The 9,364-nt window shown below is 58.1% G+C and overlaps 1 protein-coding gene across 6 annotated transcripts in view; it reads right to left on the bottom strand.

Annotated features, from left to right (window-relative positions):
* Positions 1 to 9,364, bottom strand: part of CDH23 (cadherin related 23) — a 418,091-nt gene that overhangs the window by 63,206 nt on the left and 345,521 nt on the right. For all 6 annotated transcript variants that reach the window (XM_086679923.1, XM_086679917.1, XM_086679919.1 and 3 more), the window contains exons 34-36: positions 8,237 to 8,365; positions 7,187 to 7,315; positions 6,209 to 6,436 (exon numbers count right to left, since the gene is read on the bottom strand). In XM_086679923.1, coding sequence (XP_086536049.1) covers positions 6,209 to 6,436; positions 7,187 to 7,315; positions 8,237 to 8,365 — 486 coding nt within the window. The remainder of the gene's footprint in view (positions 1 to 6,208; positions 6,437 to 7,186; positions 7,316 to 8,236; positions 8,366 to 9,364) is intronic.

Genomic DNA, 9,364 nt, shown 5'->3' with positions numbered 1-9,364 from the left:
AGCAGCGAGCCCCCAGGCCTGCGGGTAGAACCAGGAACCCCCCGGATGCACTGCACTGCTCCCAAACTCTCCGGTCACGCCCAAGGACATGGGCCAGTGTGGGTGTCCTGCGATGCTGGGCATGGGCCTCGAGACCGCAGGGACACCTCCAGTGGCCAGAACCTCAAAATCCTAGCTCCTGCTTTGTCTTTGGTGGGGGGGTGGGGTCCCTCTTCTAGTCCATCGGCTGCCAGGGACCCTCAGTGCCAGTTGTCACAGAAGGAGGGTGCTGTTCTTACAGCTTGTGGGGGCCCACGCGGCAGGGATGGGCAGGGTGACACCTGCTCAAGGCAGAGCAGGGCTGCCCCCAGGATTGAAGGATAAGCCTACAGACCAGACTCCCTGTCCCCCAGCTCTGCAAGTGCTCCTGCCCCAGGGCGGAGGCCAGTCTGGCCCAGCCCCCCGCTTCTGACGTCCAGGCACATATAATTTCTAAGAATTTGGCTATCAGACCCCAAGCCTGGCTGCTGCTATGTGGCGGGAGAGAGGAGGCCCCAAGCAGAAAGCCACCACACTTCCTCCCCAGTTTCCTCCCGCACGGCCTCCAGCTCTACTTCTCCGGACCCTTACAAGTGAGCACATCTCAGCTTCGTGGTTTCCTGTTTTCAGTGAAATTTACTCTGAGCTCCAAGCTCCATCTGCATCCATGACCACACGCTCCACCCCCAAAGGCCCTGTGGCGTCCTCCCTGCCAGCGAGGGGAGGCATGTCTTGGGGCTGGGTAGGCCTCCTTGCTTGCCTGGGGGTGGGTGGTGCCCCTAGAGACACCTGCCCTGGTGGCTGCTTCAGGAAGTGCTCTGCGCTGAGGGCCTCAGGAGCGCGGAGCCGGGCCGGGGCCTGCAGAGGTCGGGTTGGCCTGCCCCTCCCCAGCCTGGGCACTGCCTCCTGGAGGGGCCCCTCCTGGGTGTCAGCTGAAGCACTCCAAGGCTGGTCTCACTGTGTTGGGGGCTGGGATGATTGCTCGGGCAACTCTGGGGACACAGCAATGGGCGGAAAGGGAGAGGGGTTGCCAGCCAGGATGCCGGGCGCAAAGGCCTCCGAAGCAGCGGGCACTCAGAGCCCAGCTTCGCGTCGTGTCCCAACCCCCTGGGAGCCCTGGCCACCTCGCCCTTTCACTGGGCATTCACTGCGCCCTGCTCGGCACTGTTGGCCTGTCTTTCCTGCATGGATGCTGTGTCTCCCTCACGATTCCGAGTTCCAAAAGGGCGGGGGTCCAGTAACGGCCTGTCCTTCGGGCCCGGTTGCGGAGCTGACAGCTGAAGCGTAGCCGCAGGGCGATGGGCTGAGCCAGGATGCCAGCATCCTATTCTTTGGGCCCCTCACAGGGGCCCCTCCAGCTTTCTGCCGGGTCTAGTTCCTAGCGGCTCTGCCTGGGCTCGATGGGATCGTCTGAACAGCGACGTGATGCCCCGAGCTTGCGCGGGCCGGGGGGGCAGAGGTTTCCTTCTGTTTCATAATTCTGATCTGTTGGCATGACTTCCAAGTGTACGTTGAGAGGGATTCTGAAGTATCGAGAGGGCTTAATGAGAAAACGCTGACCATCAGCTAGCCATGTGCCTCGGGCACAGGATGGAGACGTGGGCCGCGTGCCATCCCTCTGCCTTTTGCGTTCCAGCACTGCGTCGGCCGAACCACTTAACACCCGTGCTGTGACTTTTTTGAATCCCCCTCCCCCGCCAGAAAACCCTGGGAGGCTTTACTGTCTCCATTTAATGCACAGGAAAAGCGAGGCCTCCAAGAGACGGGTCTTGTCACAAGTGAATGTGCAACTGGGGCGAAAGCTTCTCCGGCCAGTGCTCCTTCCTCTTCTCTGAACTGAATGGCATCACAGGCCAGGACCTGGACTTTACAGGACACACCAAGGCCCTGAGGGATGAACCTGTGCCCACAAGCCCAAGGCTCCACCCCTTCTGCATCGTTCTTGCCACTCCTTTTTCTGCACGGCAACCCTGAATCCACAGGACTCCTGTAGGCATGGGGGCCCGTGCCTCCCAGCTTGCTGAGAGCGAGGGAGGGCAAGGGAGCGACTCTCCACTAACCGCAGAGCCCCAGGGTCTCTTGGAGGAACTGAGCAGGTTGTAGGCGCGCCATGTGACCGCTGGGGAACATCCCTCAAGAAGCAGGGTGAGGGAAGGATCTGAATTTAATCAGCCTGGGCCGGAGGCGGCTGGCTTGCTGGGTGCACAGCACGGGGAAGGGGCCAGGCTGGGCTTTCATGAGCCAGGGGAAGCAGGCTTCGCTACCAACAACAGGGTCCAAATGTAACAAACAGAAGAGCTCTTGGCCCTGAAGACATGAGGTCAACTGCCAAGAGCAATGTCCCAGCTCACAGACTTTCACGGGGCTATTGCTGGCAACTCTTGTACCCGCAAGTGGGTGTTGGGAGACTTCCGTCCTTCTGCCTGGACAGGTGACTTCTGCAGGTCCCTACCGGCTGGAGAAGCCAGAGCTTGTTATCTGGGACTGTCTAACCTGCTGGCTGTGATTGGTGTGGCAGGGAGGCCCCCCTCAGGCCCTTCCTCTCTCCATCCTCCTGCCAAGGTCCCTCTGTGGCTGGGCCTCAGCTCCTGACCTCCCAGTTGCCTTCCGTCCTTCCTCCCTGGGCCCGGCCCATCCTCTTGCAGAGGCCTCCCTGACAGCCACTTTGACCCCCCCCCCCCGAGCCTGGCCCCCCAGCCCACGGCCCGGAGCTGGCCAGAGGGCTGAGGCTGTACAACGATTTCCCCTGGCTGGGTGGCACGCCATTGTGTGACAGACCTGGGCTGGCCCGGATACCCGTAGCTGCACAGCTGGTGATACGGGGCTGAGAGCTGGGTGGGACAGGAATGTACAGCTCTCAGGAAACTGGGGGGGGGGGGGGCCCAGGGAGAAACAAAGAAATAAGAGGGCTCGGATACACGATTTCTCTTGGCAGCTGAATCCCAGGCCCCCTGCTAAGGGAGCCTCGCTATGTAAGTCACGAACGCAAACGATGCCCAGAAAACCTTCCCTGGTTCCTGGCTGCGAGTTCCCGGCACTTTATCACATCACAGAGTGGTACCTCTCTGTTACAGGTCCATTTCCCCCGCTAGATCGTAGGCTCGTTGAGGGCAGGACTGCGCCCAACTCAGGTCTGACTTCCTAGCTTCAAGCATGGGCCCGGCACGTATTTGGTGTTGAATGAAGGACGCCTTGTGCCAGCGAGGGCTGGCTTGAGCCAGGCAGATGACTGCAGGTGGGAACAAGAGGATGGTGTGTGGGTCTGCTGGGCACCTCTGGACGGATATGTGCAGGGTGACATCCGCCCATAAAACCATGGTGAACCTTTCCTGGAACCTTTGGGATGGTTGGTCTGATGCTGCTCATGGCTCTGGCTGGTGCAGGAGGGCTTAACCCTACTGCCTTGAGTGACCATCTAGTGAAATCTGCCCAGGAGCAGAGAAGGGCCATCCTCTGGTCACCTCTGGCTTGGCCCTTAGCTTTGTGCTCAGTCCTGCGGGTTCACTGTCTAGAGGTGACAGTCTGATCAGTGGAGGCAAATCTTCTAGGGTCTGGTGCTCCTTGGAGGCAAATGCCAATCATAGTGGGGGCCAAAAGGAAGCCAGATGTTGCCTCCAAAACTCAGAGTCTTACAACGTCACAGGTCTCACCGACTGCCTCCCCAGGAAACTCTAGTACCGTAGGGGAGTGGGAGGGGAGAGTAGGGGTGAGATCGGTGTGTTCACCGGCCTAGGTCAGGACGAAGAGTACTGGCCGGGCATATGCTCTCGGTTTCCCACCCCGGACCTATTCTCTACCCTTCCCTCACTAACAAGCCCTGCTTTTGTTGGAGGCAGTGATATATGTGGCTCCCACATAATAAATAGGTCAATCCTGACAATTCTGTCATTTTTTTTCCCAACCTCCCTTGCAGCTAGGATGCCCTAGGAACCATTTCTGGCCACAGACATATGCAGAAGTCTGGAGAGTCGTTCTGGAAAAACTTTGCTTTCCTGAGGAAGGGGCAGAAATGGCTCGCATAGCTCTGTCTTCTTGTCATTTCCTGCCTTGAATTCTGACATGATGGCTGGAGCTATAGCAGCCACCTAGGCACCATGGGGGAAAGGTCAAGAGGCATCAGCTCTGACGTCATGGAGTGCAAAATCAACATTCGTGATTCTCTCCAGGATTTTTGTTATGTGGATAAAATGCATTCTGATTTATTTACGACTCTAGAATTAAGTTTCTGTCACTTGTAGCCAAACACGTCTCTAATTGGAGAGATGACCAGGATGAGGACTTTCCCTGAAGCCTGGTGCAATTAGCGAGGGGTTGTCAAAATGGGGTCCTTCCCTGTCACCACAATAACTGATACCCCTACCTGTTCCCCCCTCAGGTAGTTATATGTGTCCTGTAAATGTGCCTCTGGCCCACTGGGTGTGAAGGGTTGAAGTGATTAGTGGTGACACTGACAGCTATGGAGCTCAGGATGCCCAGGGCGTGCCCAGAGCCTTCCCATTTCCTGAGCATCTCAGAATGTGGTTTGGCCGAATTCCACCATCCTCCCCAGAGACACTCCAGATAAGCAGCCCCGCCCAGACCTGCTCTGCCCCCCACTCCCTAGTGCTGCTGCCAAAGGCTAGGGTCTGACAGAGTCGCCTGTTGGGGGCAGAGGGACAGAGCTGAGGCCTCATTGACGATCAGGTCTCTAGGGCACAAATTACAAAAACGTCCTCCGTCCTTCACACCTCCCTGTATCCACACTCTTAGCGATGGGACTTTGCAGCTCATTCCTTTGAAAGATAGAGTGTATCTCTCTATACCTTGAACCTGGGCTGGCCTTGTGACTTGCTTTGGCCAAGAGAATGTGGTAGAAGTAGCCCCGGTCCGGTTCTAAGCCTGGACTCAAGAGGCCTTGCAGGCTTCTGCTGTCTCTCCTGGACCCTAATTTTTTTTCAAATGTTTATTATTTTTCTGAGAGAGAGAAACACGGAGTGAGAGCCGGGAAGGGCAGAGAGAAGAGGGAGACACAGCATCCGAAGCAGGCTCCAGGCTCTAAGCCGTCAGCACAGAGCCCGACGCGGGGCTCGAACCCTCAAACCATGAGACCATGACCTGAGCCGAAGCCGGACGCTTAACTGACCAAGCCACCAGGCACCCTATCTTCTGGACCCCTTTCCAGGTCCACATGAACAAGCACGGGCTAGCCTTCTGGAAGACGAGAGACAGGTGGCCCTGTCACCCCAGCTGATAGGCGTCCAATGTCACCCCTAAAATCATAGCCGTCCGATGACACACAGCTGCCACACAACACATGTGGGAGCCCAGCTGAACCAGGTCTAAATTGCCAGCTTGTAGAACTGCGCTAAATCGGCAGTTGTATTCCATCCCTCTGGTCTGGTTGGCCGCGTGGCCTTCCCGCAGCCGTACATCCTCCACAGGGTTTACCACGCACTTCCAGAGACACGAGCTAATTCAATTCCCCAGACACCACCTAAGAGGAGACATCATCTCCCTTTGCAGAGGACGAGACCAACGTTCCGGGATGTTCTGACTTGCCAGCACTCGTGCAGCCAGCTCACAGGGCCAAGTCTTCCACTCTCAATGTGCACATGGCTCCCACTCCGGCCCATCACCCCCTCCCCCACCCCCACCCCCCGCCCCGGACCATCTCGCCGTCCGGCCCCACGGGACTCACCTCCTTCTCTAACCTTGCAAACTCTGCACACTGCCTTGGGCAGAGGCTCTGCCCATTCAAGTACCACACTGGACCAAGAGCATCAGTCTCTTCCAACCCAGATGTACCGTGATGGCATGTCACAGCAGCATGACGGAGGGGAAGAGAGTACCTCTTCCTGCCTGGCACAGGGTATGGGTTAATGCAGCCTCACAGGTACACGGCTTGGCGGGTGGAGTGGGGGCTGCCCAGGCCCCAAGGCACAGGCTCAATCTGTACGACCCCAGAGAAGTGCTCTGTTGGAGCAGAGAGGACCGCACAGAGGCTCTGAGTGGCTACGGATGCAGGTGAACCAGCATGCGCGGGCCCGCCATAGACACTTCTAGGCTGGCCACCTAACGGCACGATAAAGGAGCTGTCGAGGATTTACCCACCGTAGGAATTCCGGTCCCACGCGTCCTGTTCCCCCATGGACAGAAGGCGCAGCTGCCCCCTACGCCCCCTCCCCTGCCCGCAGCCGCTGCCGTTACTCACCGACAGGGTGGGGGTGCCTTCGTCCTCCACGGTGACCACCAGGTGGTAAAAGCCCCGGCGCTCGCGGTCGGGCGGGGCGGGCCGCGTAGCGATCTCGCCACTGATCCGGTCCATGCGGAAGGTCATGTCCTCATTGCCCTCAGTGATGTAGTAGGACAGGACGCTGTTGATCCCGATGTCACGGTCGGTGGCTCTCACCTGGACCACAGCAGTACCCCCGCCCACGTTCTGTGGGGAGAGCGGGGAAAGAGGTCATTCTGGATTCGAAGCCCCCGGGGGCAAAGGGTAGCGCCTGCTTCTGGGAGCCCGAGGGCTCCACCTGGGCCTTCAGAAAGTTTTGCTCTACCGGGGAGCACCGATGAGGAGCATAAAGATGATGGTGGCGAACCTCCTGTGGGCACCCACTGCATGCGGGGCTGCCTTAATTCACCGATTCTTCTCCGTAACTCTCTGAGTGAGGTATGAGTCATCCCCATTTACAGATGAGAAAACCGAGGCACGGAGAAAGAACGTATGCAGGTCACACAGCCTGTCAGTGGCAGAGCCAGGGTCTGACTCACGGGAGCCTGGCCTGAGACCTGGCCTTCAAACCCCTACACCGTCTTGCTATCATTGACATCTAATCTGGCACGTTACCCAGCAACGCTGAGGCAAGAGTTTCCCCGAGTGGCTCAGTCTTGCGACTGAACGATAAATGTGTCGTCTCGTTTAAGAGCAGCTCTCCCGGGACAGATCTCTCAGTGCCCTGTCGGCGGTGAGAGGCCACTCTCTTCTTTCTCTCTCCTCTGGTCCCTTCTTCATGCCTCCCACAAAAGGATACTGTGTTCCAGGAGCTGGCATTAGGGCTGGAATTGTGGGTGAGCGAGCCACGCCCCCACCCACGAGATCCGAGAGACTAGTGGGCCAGGCAGACATTTAAACGGGTGCTTCACGGTCACTCACACCCACTGTCCACCCTGGGTGGCCAGCCGCCCTCACCTCGTTCACGCTGACATTGTACCCCAAAGGGCTCTCAATCACGGGAGGGTTGTCATTGACATCCAGGATGGTCACCTGCAGGATGTGGTCCTTCTTCCGTGGAGGGGTGCCACGGTCGGATGCTACGACCTGGAGGAGGGAGGTGACTGGATTCAGGGCCAAAGGTAGGGGAAGGATCAGGATCATGGAGTCTTAAAGGGCAGTCTGCCTGGTGGGGAGGACTGGGAGGGCGGAGAGATTCACTGGTCCATCCCTGTCCCTGGGTGGCCTGCCAGCTCTGGGTTCTCCCCAGGATTTTGCCTTTGCCCCATGCTGCAAACAACCCTTGCCTAATTATTATCTGGCTTGGGACCGTCATTTGGAATCTGATTCTGATGTGCCTAGGCTTTCCCTCCTGATCCTACCTCTGGCTTTATTCTGGGCTGTGCCAGACCCTGACCATGACCTGGGCCTGTGACCCAGGGATCCTGCCTTTAGCTTCCAATACCTCTGTTCTATGCACTCATGTGGAGTCTGGCAAATAGCCTCCTATAATCATTTCCAATGAGCTGGAGTTCTCCCCGTAGCCTGAGCCTATCCCTGGGAGCCTAGATGCTTCCTGGATGCCTCCGGGGCAGCAGAAAGGGCTCTCCAGGCTCAGACCCCTGCAGAAATACACCCGTGGAGTCCCCAGACTCCCCAGGAAACATGCCAGTCACAACAATTCAGCAATAATGGTGGCTTTGGTGAGTCCTCACAGCTGCACTTTTTCTCACCTGAGCAGAGACAGACCAGGGTTTTTTTTTTTTCCTGCCCGTCACACAAGAGGGGACACCAAGGCGCTGAGAGAGTAAACAACTTGCCCAAAGTCCTGTTGTGTGTGGGAGAGTCGGGGCTCTTTGGGCTCTGCCAGGCTCTCTCTCCTGGTTCTTATGGTGGGGACGGACACCTGTGTAGCTGCCTGCTCTGGGTCTGCTGGGGACTAGCGACACGGGGAAGCTGACCGCCAGGGTGTGCCGACCTCTCTTCTGGATGGTCAACAGAGACGCCGGGGAGGGGGGCGGTCCCCACCTTGAGGATGTAGTGGTCTAGTTGTTCTCTGTCCAGGGGCCTGGCCACGAACACTTCGCCAATGGAGTCATTGGTGGTGACGATGTCAAAGGCCCCAGCGATGTTGCCAGAGGCCAGGGAGAAGACCACCTGCCAGGGAGGACGAAGGGTGAGGGTGAGGACAGGCTGCTAGGTCAGGCCAAGGGTCCCTCCCCAGCCCTCTGCTCAGTAAAGGCATTTTATTTTATTTTATTTTTTTCAACGTTTTTAATTTTATTTTTGGGACAGAGAGAGACAGAGCATGAACGGGGGAGGGGCAGAGAGAGAGGGAGACACAGAATCGGAAACAGGCTCCAGGCTCCGAGCCATCAGCCCAGAGCCTGACGCGGGTCTCGAACTCACGGACCGCGAGATCGTGACCTGGCTGAAGTCGGATGCTTAACCGACTGCGCCACCCAGGCGCCCCAGTAAAGGCATTTTAAAAAGAGATGTGGTTATGCCCTTCAAAATGTGTGTGGCAGGCCCACTGAGGCAGCGTGAGGCCTGTGGCAGGTTCCTGGGCGGGGGCGGGGGGGAATGTCAACATACTGGCCTAGGGGCCAGAGGGGTGGGTGTGAGTCCCACTGCACGGATGTCTCCCAGGACAGGAGTGGGGAAATACTGACACTTCTGGAGACTGTCAGAAGCAGGCATGAGCCCTAGTGTGTGAGAGGAGTTCCGTCTGGCCCTCACAACAACGGTCAGAGGGAGATGTTCTTCAGGTTGCAGCCAGGAGGCTCAGAAACACAGAACGGCTGGCCACGATCACACGGCTCGCAAACGCCCAAGAGAGCGAAGATTCGAACGCCTGCGCTTCTGACCCCAAAGCCAGCCCCGCAGAGGTGTGCAAGCCATTTGTAAACGGCGGGAAGCTCCCCAAACGTACCACCCAATTGACAGGGCAGATTAAAGCCACGGAACGACTGATATGCTCTATCGCCCCTCCTCCTTGTGCTCTGGGGTGGCCGGAGCTAGAGTGCGTGTGGAGGGGGCATTTCCTGCTGTGGGACGGAACCCCACGCCCCACCCGGCCAAAGCAGGAGGGAGGAGGGGGCACGTCCTCTCTGAGACCTGGGGCCACACTGGGAGGGCTGGTCTGGGGCCTGGCAC

The sequence above is a fragment of the Puma concolor genome, chromosome D2 (assembly GCF_028749965.1).
Source record: "Puma concolor isolate L17-30 chromosome D2, mPumCon1.1.hap2, whole genome shotgun sequence".
Taxonomy (NCBI): Eukaryota; Metazoa; Chordata; class Mammalia; order Carnivora; family Felidae; genus Puma; species Puma concolor.
Note: the sequence above shows the minus strand (reverse complement) of the source record. Positions and strands in the feature narration are given on the sequence as shown.